This window comes from Chiloscyllium plagiosum, unplaced genomic scaffold (assembly GCF_037043375.1).
Source record: "Chiloscyllium plagiosum isolate Xiang-an unplaced genomic scaffold, Cpla_swu_hap1 HiC_scaffold_18, whole genome shotgun sequence".
NCBI lineage: Eukaryota > Metazoa > Chordata > Chondrichthyes > Orectolobiformes > Hemiscylliidae > Chiloscyllium > Chiloscyllium plagiosum.
This window is the reverse complement of record NW_028270156.1, coordinates 40,901,396-40,926,031: the sequence shown is the minus strand read 5'-3', so window position 1 is coordinate 40,926,031 and position 24,636 is coordinate 40,901,396. Positions and strand designations below refer to the sequence as shown.

The 24,636-nt window shown below is 39.8% G+C and overlaps 1 protein-coding gene across 3 annotated transcripts in view; it reads left to right on the top strand.

The window, feature by feature from the left end:
• LOC122557791 (protein RIC-3-like) overlaps positions 1–24,636 on the top strand; it is a 95,556-nt gene that overhangs the window by 62,294 nt on the left and 8,626 nt on the right. For all 3 annotated transcript variants that reach the window (XM_087996533.1, XM_087996534.1, XM_087996535.1), the window contains 2 exons: positions 16,651–16,735; positions 17,154–17,247. In XM_087996533.1, the coding sequence (XP_087852659.1) occupies positions 16,651–16,735; positions 17,154–17,247 (179 nt within the window). The remainder of the gene's footprint in view (positions 1–16,650; positions 16,736–17,153; positions 17,248–24,636) is intronic.

The window sequence follows — 24,636 nt, the reverse complement described above, 5'->3', positions numbered from 1 at the left end:
CTGCAATTTACTCAGTGACTTGGCCTCCACAGCTTAATTTGGTAGAGAATTTGTAGGTTCATCACATTCTGGGTGAAGAAATTTCTCCTTATCTCCACCTAAATGGCCTACAATGTCATCCTGAGACTGTGCCCCTTGATCTAGAATCCTAGACTGGGGAAATATTATTATTCCAACATCCACTCTCTCCAGCCCTGTCTTAATTTTGGTTATTTAAATGAGATCTCTTCTCATTCTTCGAAACTCAAATTAATATCGACTTAGTTGACTCAATCATTAGTCATAGAATATTTATGGAATGTGACAGTCCGTTAGCTCAGTTGACTGGATCGCTGGTTTATGATGCAGAGTTATGCCACTTACTGGCTGAAAATACCATAACGATTTTCCTTCTCAACCTCTCCCCTCATCCAAGATGTGGGGACCCTCAGGTTAAACTACTACTACCATCTCTCCCGCTATTGAGAGAGCAACCCTGTGGTCTGGTAGGACTATGGAAACTTTACTTTCCCATTCTAGAAATCAGTCAGGTGCACTCTGTCAATAACAGGACGATCCTTCCTTAAGTAAAGGGATAAAAGCTGCACACAATACTCCAGTGTACACTCACCAAGATTCTAGTCAAGAGCGTGGTGCTGGAAAAGCAGAGCAGGTCAGGCAGCATCTGAGGGGCAGGAGAATCGATGTTTTGATCCTTCATCTGGAATTCAGCTTATGCCCGAAACATCGATTCTCCTGCTCCTCGGAGGCTGCCTGACCTGCTGTGCTTTTCCAGCACCACACTCTCGACTCTGATCTCCAGCATCGACAGTCCTCACTTCTTCACCAAGATTCTACACAACTGTCATGACACGTTCTTTTGCAGTAAAGGCGATTTGTCTACCTAATTGCTTGTTTTCAATGACTAAAGTACAAGGACATCTAGGTCCCTTCAGACGTCAACATTTCCCAAATCTATTGCTAGTTAAATAGTACTCTGCCATTCTGTTTTTCCTATTGAAGTGGATAGCTTCATGTTTATTCACATTATACTGCATGAAATAACCCCATAGAGGCCAGTATCCTGTCACCAAGTCACTCCTTATCTATGCCCTTGAATGTCCTTGACACTGGTCCAGTTTGCTCAGAGTCAGCTCTCAGAATATCAGAATGCCTAGAAGTATTTATTGGACTAATAAAACTCAGCTAATGCTCTGGAGACCTGTGGTTAAATATCACTGTTGAACTTGAATTCAATAAAAAAATTAAGGGTCTAATGATGACCATGATACCATTGTCACGAAAAGCCCATCTGGTTTACTATGGCCTTTAGGGAAGAAAATTGCCACCCTTACCTAGTCTGGCCTACAATGGACTTTAGATGGACAACAGTGTGGTTGACTCTCAACTGTCCCCTGGGCAATTAGAGGTGAGCAATAAATACTAGCCCAGCCAGTGACACACTGATCCTATGAATTAATTTTTGAAAAAGGTCTGACAAACCTCTTTTTCAGGGTTCCCTGACTGGACCAGATTAACAGCCCAAATCAAGGAACTCATATTCTATGAGATCCACCTAGCTGACCTTGTTAAAATCACTAAACTGCATCTGTTATATATTTGCCCATTCACTTAACTACCATATACACACTTGAATAATAGTCGATCTCATGTAAAAGTCCCCTATTTATGGCCAACTAACCTGGAATTTTCTGTTTATCTTGCGTAAAAGTCGACACTACTTCTTCACAGATAACAGATCAATGTTTATGAGTCAGTGTGCAGGCCTTCACTTCCTGGTCCAGCTTTCCAGTCGGTCAGTTGTTCTGCTCCACTCCCGGTCTTCCAGTCTGCTGGCTGTTGAGTTCTGCTCCAACGTGGTGAGGGGAAGGTGGAACGGGTTTTCAAAATTTGTTCCTTTTTCTTTATTCATTTACAGATCAATTGGGCTTCAGCTAATGATACAGAATGAATTTTGACAGTCATGAATTTCAGTCCCTCAAAAGTAGTATCCATGTGATACTTGACTGCATAAATTTAACTTTTAAAAGTAGTCAAAAAACTTGACTATTACTTGAGCATGTACGGTAATCTTTTTGTAATGGGATATGGGTATTGTTGGGAAAATCAACATTAGTTACCTTTAAACTGATTGGCTTGCTCAGCCATTTCAGAGGACATTTCAGAGTCAACCATATTGATGTAGGTCTGGAGTCACATGTAGGCTAGACCAAGCAAGGATGAAAGATTTCCTTTTCTAAGGGATAATAGTGAGCCAGATAGGTTTTTATGATAATAGTTACAGGATTGCCATTAGGGCAGCTTTTCATTCCAGATTTTTTATTGAATTCAAATTTTACAAATTGTCATTAGTGGGATTCAAACTGATTTCCCCAGATCTTTACCCTGGTTTGCACTGGGGTCTGGATTACTAGTCCAGTGACATTACCACTATGCCACCCCTTCAGCACCTTGACACTTCTTTATTTCTTCTTACCATTTAAATTCCACCTAGTTTTGTGTTATCAGGAAACTTGGAAATATTAAATCTGATTCCCTCATCAGTTCATTAATATATATACATAAGAACCTCGATTATCTGAATGAGATGGGTGGGGAGTATTTTGTTCGGATAACTGTTTGTTCAAATAGCCCGATCTCAAGCGTTTTAATTTTGTACACTAACTCCTACATAGGACTTCATCAAAAGCTTTCTGAAAACACAAATGCACCAAATATCCACTGGCCATCCCTTACCTTTATTATTTGAATTCTCAAGGAAACACCAGAAGGTTTGTCAAACAGATGCCCTGTCATAAAGCCATGTTAACTTTGTCTAATCCCAATGATGATTTTGAAATGCCCTGTTATCACAACATTTGAAATAGAGTGATAACTTCCCAATTACTGATGTTATGCCCCCTGGTCTGTGATTCCCCATTTTCTCTCTTTTCTGTTGCATGTTAGCCATTGTCTATCGACTCTCATGCCTTTTAATGAAATTATCCGACGTGTGTTGCCAACTCATCCCTCGTTCCTCCAAAGATTCCTCTGTTTAGATTTGGGACCGTACTCTTGGATTGGACTACTTCATTTTCTAATCTATGGAAGAATGCTCTTCCATAAAAAGACCCCACATAACAAGATTATTAATTAATGCCTTCTTACTTCACAATACCAAATCCACGATAGCTTATTCTCTAATTGGCTCTGCAATGCACTGGTTTAAAACCCAAGTTATTCAAACACCAGACATTATTTCATCACCATATTATTGTTAACCGGTTCAGTGTTACATCTCGGACTACATCAGCAACCCTCAATGTAATGCTGCAGCAAGGATACTTTGTAACCAGCTCATGGACTGGGCCAGGCTGTAACTTATTGTTTCAGAGCTCATATTTCTCAGTCAATCTGGAAGTTCGTAGCAGCCCCATCTCACATGGCTTTGCCTTACCTTTGAGCACATTGCCCCATTAGCAAGAAGATTTGAAGCTTATATTACATTCGCCTTGTTTTAACATTTACAGAGACAAAGAAAGGAAGCTTGTCATGGTTGTCAGCGGCCCTTGGTCAAATCAAGGGGGATAATTGTTGTTCATGGGGCCCTGACAGTGAGTCAAGGGCAGTCTCTGATCCAGGTCCTGGGCTTGGATGTAGTCAGCCAGCCACTCTGGGTGGTCAGACTCTGGATTCTTATCTCCACATAAGGAATGAAGAGCTGAATGTTGTGTGGCTCACCACCTGTGTTGACTCTTTATGGCTATTGGGAACGGTTTTCGTTCTGGAATGAGAGGCAGGCAGGTATTACTGGAGAAGAAAGTGGGTGCTATAGCTTATTACTTTTGCTGCAGGTCGGGAGGTGTCATGAGTGAGTGATTAGGCAGTGCAGAGGCCATCCAGCACGAGTGGTATCAGGGGTTGGGGAGGGTCAGTTCGAGTGAGGAAAGATGTTACTGGTAACAGAGAGTGCAGTAGTGTATGATGTTATGACACAATAGTGAACCCCTCTGCTAATTAAACCAAGCACCCAGAAAAGCTTACCTTGCTTCATAATCTGTTAAAGTATGAATGACAGAGAACTCCCAAATTCTACTATTTAAAGAAAATATATCGATTAATTCTCTAACTCTAAAAGTGAATATTAAACAGCATCTATTTACAACTCTAAGCCTCCTTTCTCCTGACTGCTTGTTATCTGCCTCCAACTCGATAACAATCCACTGTTCCAAAAACCACCTGTATTAAAATTACATCAACTTAATTTTCAAAACCAGACGGCAGCTGTCATCTCCTGTGTCCTCATTCCTCTGGCTGTTGATCTCCCTGGGTCATTTTTGGTCTTTTGCTGCAAAGATGTTTCACATGAAAGAGGTACCTGGATAGAGAGTGTTTTGCTCACAGTTACCCTAGCGATGGCAGTTGGTCACACTCTCTCTGGCTAATGCTCAAAATGTCTGCTTCTTTATACCCAAACATCAGATTGTCTCATTGGTTCAATGTTGACAAAATAGTAAAATTCAAATGCGATTGGATTTTAGTATCTTGGGGCATAATTTAAACTGATTGGATAAATTTGAACTCTTGTAAAAACATAGCAACCAAAACTCAGGTACTCAGCCAATTATTTCAAATTTTCAATTTTCCAGTACACTGAGAATACTAGTCAGTCACATGACAGGTGTCTACAAGCTTTCAGTGTAAAACAGCTTTCACTCTCTTAAAGGTACAGTACATGCCTTCAACTTCATAACAATGAGCTTTGGTGAGTAGCAGGTAAAGGAGCAGAGATAGAGGAGGCAGCCTGGTCCTTTCAATCTAAAGACCCTCTCTTGTCAGGTCACCCCGAGGTCTGATTCTGTTCAGCTTTTGCTTTCCCTGACTGCAGCTAAATCTCTCCCTAGTTGCAGGTAAGTGACCACAATCGCAACTGCTGATGGCAACACTAAATCCAGAGATGTAGCACTAAATGTAACATGATGACATGAAAATTCTCTTTTGTTTTCCAACACTTCAGGATCAGTGATTTAACAGTGTGAAGCAGTCACTCACTGAGACCATTTGATACAGGACAGTGTGATGAAGATGTCAGATGGTTCTGGTGGGATTATATACAGCTTAACTAGTAAAACTAATCAGAATAATTTCTTGACCCATCCTTTGCCTTAGACACTGCAATGCAGAATGAATGTGGCTTCTGGTCATGTGATGATATCAATGTGACTGACTTATCTACATGTTGAGTTTCTCAAAGGATTAATAGCCTTAATGTGAGAACAAGATTAGCGTGGTGCTGGAAAAGCACAGCAGGTCAGGCAGCATCCAAGGAGCAGGAAAATTGGCGTTTCAGGCAGGAGCCCAGTCGATTTTCCTGGTCCTCGGATGCTGCCTGAGCTGCTGTGCTTTTCCAGCACCACTCTAATCTTGACTCTGATCTCCAGCATCTGCAGTCTTCACTTTCATCCTTATTGTTCCTGGATGCAATTGCCAATTTAACCAGAAGCAAAAATTGGTGGCAATAAAGTTCAAGGCCTAGCTGATCTTAAAATCAATTTTTTTTAGGATTTCTTGTCAGTTGGGAGGAAGGGAGGAGTTGTTCAGGCCTGGAAAGGATTACGGAGCTCCCCAAGCCCGAGGAATTGTTGCCTTGCTGACCATCTGTCAACCCGTACATAACTTCCTGAGCAAAGTTCCAGAGGTCCTGATAGGAGTCTAACTCATTGCAGTTTTGGCTCCAACCCTTCTTCAGGAGAGATGGGATCCCACCAGATTCAGAACTGAAGTGTATAAATGAGACCTCAGGGTTAATATCTTCCGGCCTTTACGCGTAGTTGAGGTACTCTCAGTACCTGCAGTAGCCTTCACACTCCTCAATCACCACCTTGAGTTAAAACTTAACTCTAGTTATAAATTAATTAAATCAAAGTATATAAATTGTGTGCAGAAAGAAGTCAGAAGTCTTCAATTGAAAAAAATATAAATGAATGGGGAAGGTGAATTGTGATTAAATACAGTAGGACCATTGCCACAGACTGATACTGTATATTTGTGTTTCTCCAAAAAAAAAACAAGCAAACTCCAGCTACAACTTCAGCAGTGTGCATTGTGTCTGGAAGAAATAATGTCACTGATTGAATTTAATACCTCGGAAATGCTCCATTTTATGTAAGAGTAGAAATAAGATAGAGCTGAGACCAGCAAATATGATTGGTGCAAATGAAGTACGTTAGGTGTAATAACACATCCAATCTATTTGATGATCCTTTGCTTTAATACTTCGGCAAGTGAACAGGATGACACTCATTTATTTCAGTCTTGCTTTGTGGCTGTTATCTACTGCAGTTTAAGGAGATTATGCAACATTAATGAAATAACACAATTTTGGTGTATAGCTTTCTATTCCAGAGTCTGAATAGTTCTACTTACTTCTGTCTATCTGTCAATCAGATTTCAGTTTCTATATTAGCATTGAAGAAAGCCTGCTGATTGAATTAGAGAACAATGCAGCACAGAAACTAGCCTTCTGTTGAACAAATCTACACCAGTGTTTTTCTTTTATACATGGCTCCATACTCTTTAGTATTCCTTCATGCAAAGACAAAGTTTTAAATTCCATTGAAAGAATCTATTAACATCAATAATTGCTTCATACATTGATGAGGTCCTTGGCTCATTGTCTGCTATATTACACCTAAGCTATTTCCATGACATTTTTTGTCATCGGTGAATTGTCATTCCCCTCTACTCTAAAGTCTCAAGTCTACCTCAGCTGGGGTGTACAAAGTTAAAAATCACACAACACCAGGTTATAGTCCAACAGGTTTAATTGGAAGCACACTAGCTTTCGGAGCGACACTCCGTCATCAGGTGGTTGTGGCTGAAGGAGTGGCGCTCCGAAAACTAGTGTGCTTCCATTTAAACCTGTTGGACTATAACCTGGTGTTGTGTGATTTTTAACTTTGTACACCCCAGTCCAACACTGGCATCTCTGAATCTTGACTACTATCAGCTGGGATGGGAATTGTCATTAATGTTATTCTGAACCACACATTAGCCAGATAAAGAATCTAAAGTATACTGGTATTTAGATGAACATTTGAAATGTTACAGTATATAAGGCTGTGAGCCAAGTGCTTAAAAATGGAGTCCTGTAGGTAAATGTTTGATGACTGGCTTTAACATAATGGGCCGACGGGCCTTTTTCCATGCTATTAGTACTATGACTCTATGACAATATTTGTTTTTTGTCCAACAACATCTCTCTCTCTCCATGTGCCCATAGTCCCTTTAATTCCATCTAATTACCTGATTATACTGTGATCATTACATCAAATCATTTCTTGTTAGATCTCCTATTGCTTCACTGTATTACCTTCAGCTCTTGCCCAGAAAGTTGAAATTTAAAGCCAACCTTGCCATGGACATGTGCCTTAACATAGCTAAAAAGGTTGACTAAAAATAAAGTAAACTAGGTGAAATAGTATTTCATTTCTTACTGTAATACTAATATATTGGCTGCAAAAAGCCACACAAACACACACAACAAAAACTCTCCTGTCTGAATGCAAAACTACAATGTTGAGTAAACAAGACTTCTGGTCATGTGATAATATTCAAGTACTGTACTTGGTTCATCTGCAAGTTGAATTTTTTTAAAATCCCAGTTTATTTGTAGATGGTTAAGGCCTACAATTACAGCTCAATTTGGTTGACAGAAACGGAAATTGCTGAGAAAACTTAGGTCTGGCAGCATCTGTGGAAAGGAAGCAGAGTTAACATTTCGGACCCTCCTTCAAAACTGAACAGATGCTGCTATACCTCCTGAGTTTTCCTGGCAATTTCTGTTTTTGTTTCTGACTTCCAGCATCCAGTGTTTTTGGTTTTTTTCATTTTGTTTATACCAGCTTTCTAATTGGTCAATAAATTTCACTCGTAATTTCCATGGACAGATTATAATATTGTGACCAGCATTTTCTGTTCCTGTCAATCAATTTTCTTTTGACAGACTATAATATTGTGACCAATCTGTTCAAATTCTTGGTGCAGTCTTATAACCATCTATTGGTTCTTCTAGGGTTTTAGAAGTCTATAGGAATTCACAATATTGAAAAAAGAACCTGTTTCTCAATTTATTTAGTTAAGAAAATGCAGTCATAACAGTTGGTTTTCCACAGTTTTTTGCACCAATGGCAACCTTCATCTGCTTGTAGTATCTTCTAAAATCAAATTTGAAGGATTAACATGTAAATGTCTAGCACTTTAAGATGATTAAAAAACCGTATATTGGACCAAAACAAAATTTTGTCCATCACTCTATAGAATGTGGTCCTGTGAAATGTGAAATAATAGGATTTTAGTTAGATATCTTTAATATGGGAATGACAACATTAACATAGATTGTATAATACAAATTGCTAGGTTAGCATAAAAAGCACAGCAGTTTTCTGTATGAAGAGATAAGAGGTGCTTATGAAGTAAGGATCTGTAATAATAAATGACTTCAATAAGCCAAATATTAATTAGAATTACAAGGCAATGTGGAATGATTGGTAAATGTAATTCATTATTGCTTCAGAGTCACAAGAGGTAGTGCACATCTTAATAGGTGGTCAGCAGCACATACAGGGAAGGGAAGTCATAGCATATCTTTGCTAATAACAGTGGCAGAATGCTTCAGTTTAATAAGATTGCATTTACAGAGGACTGGGAGTCATTTGTTTAATTTTGAAAGAACTAACATCAATAAAATGAGAGATCTGCTTAAGCAAATTAACTGGAGAGAGGTGTTCAACAATACTTCAGCAGAAGATAATTTTAAAAATTCTAAAGTAATAATGCACAGTGTGCAGGGTGAATACAAAGGGTGGACTAACATAGTGTGAACTTCAATGGATTTGAAATGAAAAGGAAATTCAACTTCTGAATTCTGGAGAGATGAAGGGGATTATTATAACTTCTTCATAGGATTAGGGTGTCACTGTTAAGGCCAGCACTGTGGTTCATCTCCAAATTCCCTTGGACTGAGAGACTTATTATATCATTTCAAAACAAATCACATTACTGTAGGCCAGATGTGGTGAGGATAGCATGTTTTCTTTCTTAAAGGACATTAGTAAACCAGATGGGCTTTGAGACAAATCAGTCAATGATAGTTTCATGGTCAAGCCTAGTTTTAATTCTATTAATGATCATGGTGTAAACCACATTGCCAGAGCATTAGAGAAGGCTTTGGATTACTAGTCTGGTCACATTACCATTATGCCATCATCTCATCTTTATGCAGGAGTATATGGAAAATATCATGAGAGCAGTTAAGCAAGAAAGGAAGAGTCAGATAAAACATAGGGCTAAGTCTTATTTTGGCTTTGTGTGAGTTGGGTTGAGATTTTAAAGGGATTTTTGCTGCAAATGCCAGCAAGATTTCTTGTTGTTTCTTACCAACTGCACCTCATTAACTATCTGACCACCGCTATGTCATCCCTTACATCCTATTCTATCTCCATCTTACCACATGCCAATCGTGGAACAATTCACCATTCACCAGATATCTGCTGCAAAACTGGTACATCACCACCGCACCACCAGCCCCCACCCCCACACACCGCACCCCACCCCCACACACACACACAAACACACTAGCACCCCCATACTATTTTTGAAAAACAGGTTGTGCAACTGGACAAGCATTGTCAGTCCGGAGCTACCCTGCACAGTTCCCGATATTTGCCAAGGACATGGTAGATAGGGGGAAGCTTGGTACTCCACTTTTCAGGCAGTGACTTGCATCCTTCTGGATGGGATGGTGCACTTCATTTTCCCCAGCCCCAGCAGTGGATGCCAAGACACCAGACAATGCCACTCTGGTCTAAAGTTGCCACCCAAATTAGAGCGGTCTCAGCCAACAGGAAGAATGCACTGCTCTGAAGGAAGAAGGCTAATGAGAGACTCTTGACTCTTACCGCTCCAAGTACTGCCTGACTGTATCAAAACCCCTAGATTGGCATCAGATTCTACTGTTGACTTATTCTGCCAGGGCCTCCTGAGCGAAAGTTATCTCCCTTGATTTGGCTGAGGCCTTCTGCCAACCATGACCAGCTTCTTGCTTTTGTGTCTGTGCTAAATACCAAGACAAGGCAGAAATATATGACCCTCATATTTCTAGCTAAGTAGGCAAAAGCACAAAGACATGGAAAAACAAGGTGAGGATGCTGTGAGCATCTAGCTAGGCTCAGAGTGAGTGAGTGCAATGAGACTGAGTGAAAAGCTCAGAGATACAGGCTGGTCCAGTCCATGGGCTGGATGTGTGCCCCTGAGCACACACTGTCATTGCTGCATTACAGTGATGGTTACTGGTGTAGCCCGAGGTGCACTACTGAACTGCAGAGTCTCCTGTAAATGGATTAGAGGTGTGCTATATGTGTTCTTAGAAGCTGGCGCATATTGGATGCCAATGTCCATGATGTGGGGTGTGTGCAACCAGTGCCCATGGACTGTAACATAGAATATTGGTGCCTGGCATCCAGCATGGAGGTTATTCAGAGTAAGTGGCAAGCTTAAGTCCACTGGTACTTGCTGTGACTTCCATGTCAAGAATTCTTGATGTCTAGCTTGTTTGGTGCACTTGGCAAGATGGGAAACTAGATATCAATGAGTTGTGACATTACAGAGTCATTGAGTTGTTCAGCACATAAACAGACTCTTCAGTTCAATGTGTCCATACCAACCTGATACCCTAAATTAAACTAGCCCCATTTGCCAGCATTTGGCCCATATCCCTCTAAACCCTTCCTATTCATATACCCATGCAGATGCCGTTCAAATGTTGTAATTGTATCAGCTTCCACCTCTGCATGAAAAGGTTGTCCCTCAACACCTTTTCAAATCTTTCCCCTCTTACCTTAAACCTATACCCTCTAGTTTTGGCAAAAAGATCTTAACAAGGAGCTCAACAAGGTATAGTCTCCACAAATTATCATCTTGCCATTGCCTGGCAAGAAACTCACCATAGTACACAGCAAAAGCATATAAGATGAAGTGAGATGCTCTCAATATTGAGATAGGCCTTACTAGAAAAAAATGGTGGTATAGTAGACAGTGAAGAAGGTTGTTTAAGATTACAAAGAGATGTTGATCAATTGGGTCAATGGGCTGAAGAGGGGCAAACAGAGTTTAATTTGGTTAAATGCAAGATATTGCATTTTGGTAACACAGGACTTATACAGTTCATGGTCGGGTCCTGGGTAGAGTTGTCGAACAGAGAGATCTAGGAATTCAGGTACACAATTCTCTGAAATTTGCATCACAGGTTAAGAAGGTGTGTAGCACTCTTACATTCATTGCTCAAACCATTGAGTTTAAGAGTTGGAACATGTTGAGCTTGTACAGGATATTGGTGAGGCCTCTTCTGGAGTACAGCATGTAGCCTGCTATAGGGAGGATATTATTAAAATGGAGAGGGTCCAGAAAGAATTTACCTGAGTGTTGCTGGGAATGGAGGGTTTGAGTTATAAAAATAGGCTGGATAGGCTAAGACCTTTTTTCACTGGAGCATAGGAAGTTGAGGGGTGACCACATAGAGGTTTATAAAATGAGGGACAGAGATAAGGTCAATAGCAAGGGCCTTTTCCCTAGGGTGGCAGAGTTCAAAACTAGAGGGCATATTTTTCAGGTGAGAGGAGAAAGTTTTAAACAGGACATGAGGCACAATTTTTTTATACACACAATAGTTTCTGCGTGGAATGAACTGCCAGACAATCTTGTGGGTGTATGTACAGTTACAATATTTAAAAGACATTTGGATAAGTATATGCATAGGAAAGGTTTGGAGGGATATGGGTCTAATACCAGCAGGTGAGACCAGTTTAGTTTGGGAACATGATCAGTGTGGACTAGTTGGACTGAAGGGCCTGTTTCCAAACTGTATGATTCTATGACTCTATGGATATCTCATTCGATTTTACCATAAATCGTGCCATAGCCCACATTGTTCAGACCATTATAAGATTCTACTCATAGTAGGAAATGAACAATGTTACAATAAGACTTTTTTCGGTTTTTGCAGGACAGAGGACAGGCTGGGAAAAGGTGAGAAACAAAAATGATGTGAACATAGCTGATCTGGAGAATAACCATGAAATCATGAGATAATCAATGCTCTGAAAGATTCTATTATCCAGAGTCAAAAGTGAAAACATGAGCATCTTGTTGTTCCTAAGTAGTAATAATTCGAAGAGAAATGATAACTCCATTACATGTAAAAATTAAAAGTCATAAGTTGGCATAAGTAATTCAAAATAAATAGACCCTTTGGGTTTCAGGCCCTATAGATACCAATAACTTAAGAAAAAAAGAGAAATATTTTCCGAATGATGAACAGAAAGAATCACAGGTCAAGATTTTATAATTTTATTGCAACAAATGCATTGAAATTAACTTTAATCAAATGTGAATTTGCATTAGCACAGACAACTAATACATCAAACTGGAGAGAGAATATTTTACCATTAACGCAACTGAAATATGTCTTACAAAATCCTTTCACTGTGTCACACCAGGCAAATATGTCATATTACAGGAATAGTTCCATACCCATTCCTGCCTATTCATCAGATTCTCACTTCTACCCATCATTCTTGGTGAAAACTTTATAATGTTCTTTGACAATTGTGCCAATTAGTCTGAGTTTTCCCAATAAGCCACTCCACAGTGACTCCCCATTCCTTAACCCTTCAAGAGTTCTCTCTGTTCAGTTCTTTTATCTTGAATGGAAACTAAATTCTCAAAAACAATTCCTTCTATGTTCTTCTTTTGTTAATCTTACATTCTGCATCTCAAACAGCTAATTTTTTTCTGTGCAATACTGTGAAACACTATTAAAATTGCCAGCCAACATCAATGACTTTCTGTTCAAATTTACAACTAGATCACATGGGCATGTTTCAGAGCTGAGAAAAGGTACATTTCCAAATATAGCCATCTTGTAAAATTCAGCATTCTCGTAACTAGGAATAGAAAATAACTTCTACCAGTATACAATGAAATAAGGTTTGAAATGTGCTGAAGAAGTGTCATACCGGACTTGAAATGTTAAATCTGTTGCTCACTACACTGATGCTGTCAGACCTGCTGAGTTTCTTCAACATTTTCTGTGTTTGCTTCACAATCCTTCAGCACCCACAGTATTTTGCTCTTATTTGAGATGTGTTGGCGGTTATTATAAATTAGACACTGAACTCTGATAAATCATAAGAGCTGACTCTTCAAAGCAGAGCTAACCATATCTTTTCCGACCAGGCACTCTGGAGGACCCTAGAGTTGGAAGTGCTATCCCACTCTCACGCTTAATAGAGTCACCAAGAAGGCCAAATTGGGGTGTACAAAATAATATGGGGGAAAGATCGACCAAGAAGATTTTCTTTCCTACCTACACAAAGGGTCCAGAACCAGATGGCATAATTTTAAGATAGGGGGCAGGAAATTTAGAGAGGATTTAAGGAAGAATGTTTTCACCCAGAGGGTGATGGGTATCTGGAACTCAGTGTGTGAAATGGTGGTAGAGGCCAGAACCATCACATGATTTTAAAAATTATATGCTTAGTGTACAAGTGTCATAAGGTGGGATTACATTAAGGAGGTGTTTGATTGTCAACACATACACAATGGGCCAAAGGTCCACTCTCTATGTTATAAAGCTCTACAATTCTGAGGCTGTGGCAGCTGCCAGAAAGCCAGCCAAGATTGCAAGCGCCAAAACATCAAGTATGTGCTTTTGTTTGGCAGGCGGGAAGGTTGCTTGGGTTATGGGTGACGAGGAGATGGGGGGTACAGGAATTTGAAAACATGAGCAGAGGGGTGGCTTTCATTGACCACCTATCTGCTGCACATCCAATACATCGATGGTGGACAAATTAGTACAGATCAAGAAAAGCGCCAGTCTCCCAAATGACAGGCTGGCCAGATGGATTTACCGGTCATGTGGTCCTACTGTTTCTTTATTCTATATGGAATTGAGATAATGGTAGCCCAAGCAGGAATTGACCCTTTAGTTGCCTCAATAAACAGTAGGTCAAGATGATGGAACTTGGGCCTTCCCACCTAGAAATTAAACCTGTAGAGGCAGGAAGGAGCTTGGGTTTTGGGGCACTATTCCATCTACTTCTGTTACTTTCTTGTCTCCAGGAAGGGATGATTGCACACTTGCATGGCTGTTGATTTTGAGACCGCAGCTCAGGCAAAGCAACATTAATTGAACAAAATAGATGGAAATTTCACCTCTGCATTCACCAGCTTAAATTCTTCTGCTGATTGCAAAGAATTCACAGCAAATAACAGGTTGATGAATATTAAAACAGATGACCCTAACCAATAAGCAATTGGACAGAATCCTAGCAGATGGAAGTGAAACACTAAGGAAACAAAATGAACAAGGCAAACACTCTATGTATAGTGCTGTAATAACTGAAGGTGAAGTTGAGTCAGACCTAGGAGATATATCTATTGTATATTGCAAAAGATAACAGTATTTAAATAGAATTTAATTCTACACTTTTGTATGAGAGTTTTATTTCAGTTAGCTACGCTCCATAAAACTCACACCCCACTGATTACTAACTCCCCCTATTTATACAACCAATTCAAACTCAATTAACTCTTAATTAATCTATCCATCACTTGTTTTCTCATTCTATTAAGTCTCAGGCATTCCTTCAGACCATATTAGATGATAACAATATGGACTCAAGTGGCACTATGTCCAGTCACTGCAGAAAATCAATCAGTAAAGCAAATTGAATTTTGAACTATCTAACCAAAGTAGTAGCTTACATGTGTGGAATTCATGTCAAGTTGCATAGTACCCAACTCAGCTCACATCTTGAGTATTATGCCTTCTGTGGAACACGTACAAGGAGGGTATTAACAACAAGCACTGAAGGCTCAGACCACACCTCAATATTGTATCCATTTCCAATACAAAATAGGGAGGTTCTCATTTAAAATTGAGACATGAAAGAATTTCATCTTCCAAGATGCAGTGACTGTCTGGAATTCTCTATCCCAAAGAGTAATGGAGGCTCTATCACTAGAAGTATTGAAAGTGGAGGGAAATACATTTTTGAAATATTATAGAGTTCAGGACTATGAGGAGCTAACATAAAAGGGGAGTTGAGACCTGAGGCAGATTAGGTGGGGCAGGCTTGAATGGCCAAATGGCCAAATGGCCTACTGCTTCTTCAATTTCTCATGTTCTTATGTTCAGTGACATTCAAGACATTAAAATAAAAGCTGAAGACTTTTTATGGCAGGGCCACAGAACTGTCTCATTGTCTCAGAAATGAAGAAAGACTGCATTTTTTTGGACTTTTCAGCTTTAAGAAGGCGATTCTCCAAAGAAAATAAAGAAGGACTTGCATTTATATAACTTGACTCTCAACCACAATTTAGTCTATGGCCAATGCAGGGGTTTTGAAGTGTATTCATCATTGCAGTGTGGGTAAATATGACAGTTAACTTTCACAAAGATCTGAAAAACCTGAAATTAAAATAACCAGTTTTAGTATTATTTGAGGGATACATACTGATCAGGCACTGCTTCTTATCAACATAAATTAATCAAAACTTCTATATTGTTCCGAGAGGGCTTCTGTTTAATATTTTATCTTGTCCTGAAAGGTATGCAATGCATTAAAAATATGGGAAAGTAAACCAAAAATAACCAGTAAATCAAAATAAGCTAATGTGTGAAAGTAGGATCAGGAAACTCAAGTTTAAACAGTATTTAAAAATACAAATAAAATGCAAAAAAAAGTTTAAAAAATTCAAGAGATTCTTTTTCTCTTAATCACAACATTCTGAAATGCAAAATAATCTTGGAATCATTTAAGAAACAAATGATAGGGGTGTGAGATGTGTGTGTGGGGAGGGTGACTGTAATATCTGTCTGGGTGGAAGAAATAAAATGAACTCACTTAAATAATTATAATCATCATTTGCAATCTAATGTGCAAATTAATTAATCATTCACTAATTTGTTGAAAACATTTGGTCAAGAAAATTAATCAAATCACTTAAAGCACTTTTCCAAGTACATTTGTCTACCATCGCATGATGATGATTTAGGGTGGCACAGTGGCTCAGTGGTTAGCACTGCTGCCCCACAGCACCAGGGACCCAGGTCTGATTCATGTCTCAGGTGACTGTCTGTGTGGAGTTTGCAATTCTCCCCGTGTCTGCGTAGGTTTCCTCCAGGTGCTTCGGTTTCCTCCCACAATCCAAGGATGTACAGGTCAGGTGAATTGGCCATGCTAAATTGCCTATAGTTTTAGGTGCATTAGTCAGGGGTAAACATAGGGTCGGGGAATGGGTTTGGGTGGGTTACTCTTTGAAGGGTCGGTGTAGACTTGTTGGGCCGAATGGCCTGTTTCCATACTGTAGAGAGCCTAATCGTATCCAATAGGCAGAAACTAAATAAGATGCCCTTTCCAGACTGCACATTTTGAGCGTGTCCCATAGTGTTACTGATAGTGTGATATAGCTAATTGTTAATAAGCAAAATGTCAGATAATTCTGAATTTGCATGGCTACAGATGTCTGCATTCTTGTTGATATAAATGTTGTCATGTTGCAAAGTTTCTCATTTCCATGATCTAATGTTTATATACTTGTGTCTTTCAGATCTCATCCAAAAGTGGCACCTCTAGTCCTAAAGGAAGGAAGAGATGTAGAAGCACCAGAACCGGGAACGTGAAGCGGAAAATTAGTATGTATATATTGCTTAACATTCTCAGCATCAATCAAATTGAGGCACAGTTCTCTACCAGGAACTGGACAGAACCAATTACTGATCACATTTTCTGTTTGATTTGTAATGTACATTAAGATACATCTTTATTTAAAGTTAATCTATAAATTCAGTGTTACCAGCCATCATTAGATCACCAGAAGCAGAGGTGCTGTAAGTTGTCTTAATGTATTCATTAATTTTAACTTTAGACTTGGATTTGTCGAGTAGCAAAAATAAGGATGCCTAATATAATCTAATGTGGGCTATAGCCAATACCTTTGTGCACAAGATTTATTTAGGAACTGAGTTTTTTAAACAGCTGGTGGCAAAATTGAAAGTATGTGGTTTAGCCAGGTCTGCTAGAAATGACATACTCTCATAAAATGTTTTGCAGCTGATTATGAGCTGGCTCAGCTTCAAGAAAAACTGAAAGAGACTGAAGTGGCCATGGAGAAATTAGTTTTGAAAATGGGAACTGCATCAGACAAGTAAGAAATAACCCATTAATATCTTTAAAGTAGTGCTTTCATAACATTTCAATAGCAGAATTACTTAGTCATTTTAAAGTAGTGAAGTTTACTTTCTCAAACTCAGTAGTTGCTAATGCGAATCTCTGATAAATTAATTCTTAAATCTATGGGTACCTGAAATAAGACCATCAGACAGAGCACCAGAAACAGGCCATTCAGCTCACTGAGTCTGTTGTACCATTCCATGAGATCATGCTGACCTGATCATCCTCAACTCCACTTTCCTGTCTTTTCCCCAGAATGTTTGATTCTCTTGCTGATTAAAAATCTGTGTATATCAACCTTGAATATTCTAAATGATCCAGGCTTAAAGGCCCTCTGCAATAAAGAACTCCACAGATTCACTACTCCCCCTTCTTCTGAGATTATGCCCACTGGTCCTAGAATCTCCCCTAAGGGGAAACAATCTTTCCGTATCTAGTCTGTCAAGGCTCCTAAGGGTCTTGAATGTTCAGTAATGTGTTCTCTCATTCTTCTAAACTCCTGAGATAGCCATCTTTTGCTCATCTTGTCCAGTGGGAGCTCATCTGACATGGAGATGCGGATAGAAATCAATGAGCTGCTGTGCAAGCCTGAGGCTCCTGGGACGCTGATGCTTGGGCATGTCACAGGTGGATCCTCAGCTTGTTGGCTCTGTTTTAGGATCTTTCCACTTCCTGCTGAATGTTAGTTGCCTTTTCCTTGTGGAGGTACTTGTTACTGCTGAGCTGGTGTTGTTCCTGATGCAAGTTAGCCAGTTGGTAGTGGCCCCTTGCCCTAAGCAGAGTGGACAGGGTGAGTTGCAGAAGATGCATCTGTGCCACTCTAAAAGATGGCGGCATAGAAGAACAGCTAAATCTGGCCCTTTCAACACATGGCAGCCACTTGTCAAGCAGTGATAGCACCCTTTGACAGAAGGAGTGCTTTGGACAATACCTCATCTGGTCATGGCTGCAGCTCTTAAATGTGAACGATGCTCATCAGTTTCACAGAGGAATTTCTTTTCTCTGTGAACTCGTCTCCTTTAATTACACTACGTAATCTTTTCATTATAGACATTTGTCCATGTTTAGTATTGGTAACAGCCAATGAAATGATACAAACATATGTTCATTGCAACATAATAAAACATTGTGACTTTTTGAATTGTTTCCTTAGGCAAAAAATAAAGTCTGCGATCAAGATAAATCTACTGCACAGTCTTTACATTAATGTTTCCTTTTCATTTTTGATGCACTTTAGTTAATAGTGAAGAATGTGTACACTATCTTACAATACTTTTAAAAGTGTAACATCACAAAGTATTTCAAAAAAGTATAATGAAAATACACACTGAGCTGAAAAAGAAATTTGTAAACAAATACCAATCACAAGGGAGGAGAGTAAATGATTGAAGGGAGAGAAGTTTATGAAGAACATTTCAGAACATGGGATATAGTTCATAGAATCCTACAGTGTAGAAACAGACCCTTCGACCCAACAAGTCCACACTGACCCTCCAAAGAGAATACCACCCAGACCCATTGCCCCCCCCCCCCCAACCTATATTTACCCCAACTAATACACCTAACCTACACATCCCTGAACACTATGGGCAATTTAGAACAGCCAATTCACCTAACCTGTACATCTTTGGATTGTGGGAGGAAACTGGAGCACCCAGAGGAAACCCACGCAGACACTGGGAGAATGTGCAAACTCCACACAGACAGTTGACAGAGGCTGGAATCGAACCCAGGTGTCTGGCGCTGTGAGGCAGCAGTGCTAACCACTGAGCCATCGTGCCGCCCTTGAGCTACCATGCTAACCCAAGTTGCAGTAGGAATAGCTGACAAGAATACGTGCATGAATAATATTCCAGAGTTCGAAGTACTAAGGATTTTCAGGATGAGAGGGCCTTGGAGAACCTGCGTAGATTGTGATGAAGACAGATATCAAGGAAGGATAACAACATCAACTCACATGCATGAGAACTTCTATTTTAGATCAGTAAGAACAGCGGGCAGTAAATAGGTCTTGATGCAGAATGAGATATGAGCAAAGGAGCTTTGGACATGTTTTGTGCCAGTTTTGGATACTGGCAAGGAAAAATTGGACCAGGATTCTGGTTCAGGATTTCAAGATCAATGAAATAAGTTATAGAATCATGAAATGATTACAACTTGGGCCTATCAGCTAGAACAACTTCTCCCCTATTTGCCCTGCAAATTTCTTCTATTCATGTATTTATTCAAATCTTTTCTGAAAGCTATATTTGAATCTGACTCCACCATACAATAATGCAGTACATTCCAGATCCTAACCACTCATGCAAGTCATGAACATGAAATCGGAACATTAGGTTAGTGACCAATAGGACACAGTTATGGGACAGTCTGGTTCAACCTAACACAATGGGTTTGTGTCGTCATCAGTTCCACTCGCATTTTCTCAAAAATTATTATAGGCTTTTTCTGGAAGTTCTGAGCAGTCATCTGTCAAAGCATAGCATCTTCTACAGACTAACTAGAATGGGACAAGCAATTAGACCTTGTATTAATCAGTTAGATTGAAGAATCATTAATGAGCAGCATGGAATCTGAAACATAAAATGTCAACTGCAGTAACAACTCAATGTCAAATCAGGTACTGAAAGTAAATTAAAGATTGCATTAGTAGAGATTGATTAAAAAAGTAATTTACTTTTTAATTCTCAGCTAATAATTGAAATCTCTAACAATATCTAAAAGAAATAACATTTCAAACCGGTTAAAGTTACTCTACATTCCAGAGAGTAATTTGTCAGTAATAAAGACTTAAGGTGCCATTAGTAATTATTTACACTGAACTGGACAGTGACATTTCAGACTGTTTGGACAGATGCCATTGAACCCATTGTTTCTGTGCTGGCTTTCCAAATGAGCATCTTATCTTCTAACATTCTCCTGCTTTCGGCCCATAACTCGGCACATTGTTCCTTTTCAAATAACCATCTAATTCGTGGGCGGCACGGTGGCACAGTGGTTAGCACTGTTGCCTCACAGCGCCAGAGACCCGGGTTCAATTCCTGCCTCAGGCGACTGACTGTGTGGAGTTTGCATGTTCTCCCCATGTCTGCGTGGGTTTCCTCCGGGTGCTCCGGTTTCCTCCCACCATCACAAAGATGTGCAGGGTCAGGTGAATTGGCCATACTAAATTGCCTGTAGTGTTAGGTATGGGGTAAATGTAGGGGTATGGGTGGGTTTCGCTTCGGCGGGTCGGTGTGGACTTGTTGGGCTGAAGGGCCTGTTTCCACACTGTAATCTAATCTAAATCTAAATCGTCTCTGAATGCTTCAACTGAACGTTCCTTGAAGCTGCTCTCATGTAGTGCTTTCAACCCTAACCACTTTGTGTATGAAAAAATGTACCTCATATCACTGTTATGCTTCTTTTACCAGGTAAATTAATTCAGTGCCCTTTCAGTCTCTATCCTTTCACAAGAAGGAACATTTTCATGTTGGGCTTAGTGTTTACAATCCATGCCACAGAGCAACTCAATCCACCATGTATTTCAATAGTAAGTCTCCATTAATATTGAGACACGTACTCCCCAGCTTTTGAAAAGAGGAGGCAATCTAAGATAGTAACTTCCTGAATCATGCACTTAGCTATTCAATAAAAGTTGCTGATAGATCTACATATCAATAACTGAGAACATTGACAATTGATATTTTAATCTTTCCATGGTCCTGAAATGGAGGCTGCAAAAGGAAAGCCTCCTTCTGTTAAGCCCCCATTAAAATGGCAGCTGAAAATAAAACTTACTCTTTAGAAAGTTTGAGAATGAGAAGCAAAAGCAATTAGCAAGAAGATGTTCAAAACAATGACTATGTATATTTAACTAGTACCTTTAATGAAGTAAAAGTTTGAAGACATGTATGCAGAAAAAAAAACTTAAATAATCTATGTATTTTAATGGCAGAATGCTGGAAGATGCAGAAAAACAAACAGATAAAAGATTTTATTTGGAGTGCCCTCTGCTGATGGACCCATATACTGTAGTTTGCAAATTATTTGCATTATCAAATGTTGTAGATAATGTCCTCTAGTGGTATGCAATGGTATAAAAAGTTATTCCTTGATGATTTGGAGATGCCAGTGTTGGACTGGGGTGTACAAAGTTAAAAATCACACAACATCAGGTTATAGTCCAACAGGTTTAATTGGAAGCACTAGCTTTTGGAGTGCTGCTCCTTCATCAGGTGGTTGTGAAGCACACAATTATAAGACACATTTGGAGTACAATTGTGTACTCCACAACCACCTGATGAAGGAGCAGCGCTCTGAAAGCTAGTGCTTCCAATTAAACCTGTAAGACTATAACCTGGTGTTGTGTGATTTTTAACTTTATTCCTTGATAGGTTTGAGAGAAGTAGAAAGTGGAAAGCTCGTCATGCATAGAAATCCTCTGCTGATCTTTTCCTGTTCTGCTCCTTCTGACAACTCAATTCTGTTCCCACTACATGCAGCCTCAAGTATTGATTCTGATCTAATTCGGTGGCACAGTGGTTAGCACTGCCGCTTCACAGCGCCAGAGACCCGGGTTCAATTCCCACCTGACTGTGTGGAGTTTGCACATTCTCCCTGTGTTTGCGTGGGTTTCCTCCCACAGTCCAAAAATGTGCAGGTTAGGTGAATTGGCCATGGGAAATTGCCTGTAGTGTTAGGTGAAGCGGTAAATGTAGGGGAATGGGTCTAGGTAGGTTGCGGGTCGGTGTGGACTTGTTGGGCCGAAGGGCCTGTTTCCACACTGTAAGTAATCTAATCAGGTAGGTGCTGATAGTGAGCCAGTTTTTTTTTAAAAGCAGCAGTCAAAATTTTTTTAATTGGTCACCATAACTGAGACTACCTTTTTAATCCATCATGGGTTTTGAACTGGTCATCCTGAGTCAGAACTTCTGGATTACTAAACTAGTGGCACAATAGGAAGGTGAGGGGTGACTAGATTAAATTAGATTTCCTACAGTATGGAAACAGGCCCTTCGGCCCAAACAGTCCACACCGGCCCTCCGAAGAGTAACCCACCTAGACCCATTTCCCTCTGACTAATGCACCTAACACTATGGGCAATTTAGCATGGCCAATTCACCTGGCCTGCACATCTTTGGATTGTGGGAGGAAACCAGACCGCCCAGAGGAAACCCACACAGACACGAGGAGAATGTGCAAACTCCACACAGACAGTCACCCAAGGCTGGAATCGAACCTTAGACCCTGGTGCTGTGAGGTAGCAGTGCTAACCACTGAGACACCGTGCTGACCTTAAAAAAGTTTACAAAGTCACGAGGGGAATGGATAAGGTGAATGACAAGGGCCTTTTTCTTAAGGTGGGGGAGTTCAAAATTAGGGGACTTATCTTTAAGGTGAGAGGAGAAAGATTTAGAATGACATAAAGGGCAACTTTGTTTTTACACAGACAGTGTTCATCCGTGGAATGAACTGCCAGAGAAAGTGGTGGGTGCAGGTACAGCTACAACATTAAAAAGACATTTGAATAAGTCTTGAATAAGACATGAATAGGAGTGGTTTGGAGGGATATGGGTTGAGATTGTGGTGCAGGAAAAGCACAGCATGTCAGGCTGCATCTGAGTAGCAGGAGAATTGACGTTTCAGGCAAGAGCCCTTCATCAGGAAGCTGCATCTTCCAGTTTCCTGATGCAGGGCTCTTGCCGAAACGTCGACTCTCCTGCTTCTCGGGTGCTGCCTGATCTGCTGTGCTTTTCCAGCACAACACTCAACACTGATCTCCAGCATCTGCAGTTCTCACTTTCTCCTTGGAGAGACATGGGCCAAGCGCAGGCAGTAGGGACTGGTTTAGTTTAGAACATGGTTGACGTGGATTGTTTAGCCTGAAGAGTCATATAGCATGGAAACAAATGCAGCATCAGATAGATTTTCATGAAGCCAGGAGGATAAACCTAGCCCATCTCAAAATCTAAGCATTGTGATAACCTTTGATTGGAAATAGTACAGTAAGGAAAAAATTGCAATTTCTTTAAGAAGTTGATGGAATATATAATTTTAAAAGAACACTTTCAAGAACTTACATCAATTGTCAAGGGATCAATTGTAATTTCCTTGAATAATAAATAATATTGCTTTGTGTGACTAGGTGGCCTGTCCTTGAAGTGGGACCAAAGGAGGGAGTTAAGAAAGGAACTGAGTCATTGGTTGAAACACAAAGGAAGGGTCAGATATAAAGGAGATATACAAATAGAGGAATTGGAAAGTGAAAATACTAAGTACTCAGATGTAAACATAAAGACAAAAAGAAGAACACAATTCTTGTGAAGAGAAGCAGCAAATCATTCTCAGGTCAAGCTCAGGTTTTTCTGTCTGGCAAAAAAAAAGAGACTAGAAGTCTTGAAGGAAATATGCAAACTGGCTAAACACAAGCCAAGATCTGTCAAGCTGTGAATGGCTCAGTATTGTAAAAAGTTCTTTTTTGCTCTGAAATGGCCAAGTTGTGGTCTGGCACATTAATAGATTGTTTGAAAATGAACTTTGGAAAGCTACACTATCAAAACGACCCTGGGCCAAGGGACAGAGTGTTCACAGCAGTGTACCTTGCTGATGCATGTCATATCCTTGAAACTAGAAGGTGAAAAGCTGTTGTTAGGTCAGCTCCCAGACCTTTTATTCACTCATGGGGCATGGGCATATTTGGCTGGGCCAGCGTTTAATGCCTATCCTTAATTGCAAGCAGTGGTGAATTGCTGCAGTCCATGTGCTGTATGTAGACCCACCAAACCTACAGGAGAAAAGAATGTAGAATGTAGAACCCTGTGACTCTGCATTTCCATATTTAAGAAGAGAGTGATTCAAATGTTTGTTGTTAAGACGGACATATCTTTTATTGAATCAACTATTTAAGTAATATGTATACTTCTTATCTGAAGTATCATTTGCCTGTTAATTCATGTGTTGGTTCTGATTTGTGTTAAAGTAAAACTTGGAATAAGTGGAAATGTTGGTAAATTCTTCAATTGTGGGACATTCAATGAATCTTGATTACTTTGTTTTAAGATTTCCTCATGCAAATTTTGACATTCTAGTTACATGGTCCACTTAAGTTCTTCAATTACTTCAATATAATAAACACAGTCATCAGAGCTTTATCCTCAGAACCTTAAGACATGCATGAATAGCCTTCACATATTTTTCAGTCCTCATGCTTGTCTTAGGCTGCATTCAGCAAAGCTGTAAGCTGATCCCACAAACAGCCCAAGGCATTCACGGTACAGTGAAGAGATGTTTTAAATAATGGGGTTGGGGGTGGGGGTGGTGGCGGTGGAGATACATTTTCTGAGCATGAAAGAGATTTCTCTTAAAGAAACACTTCCCTTTT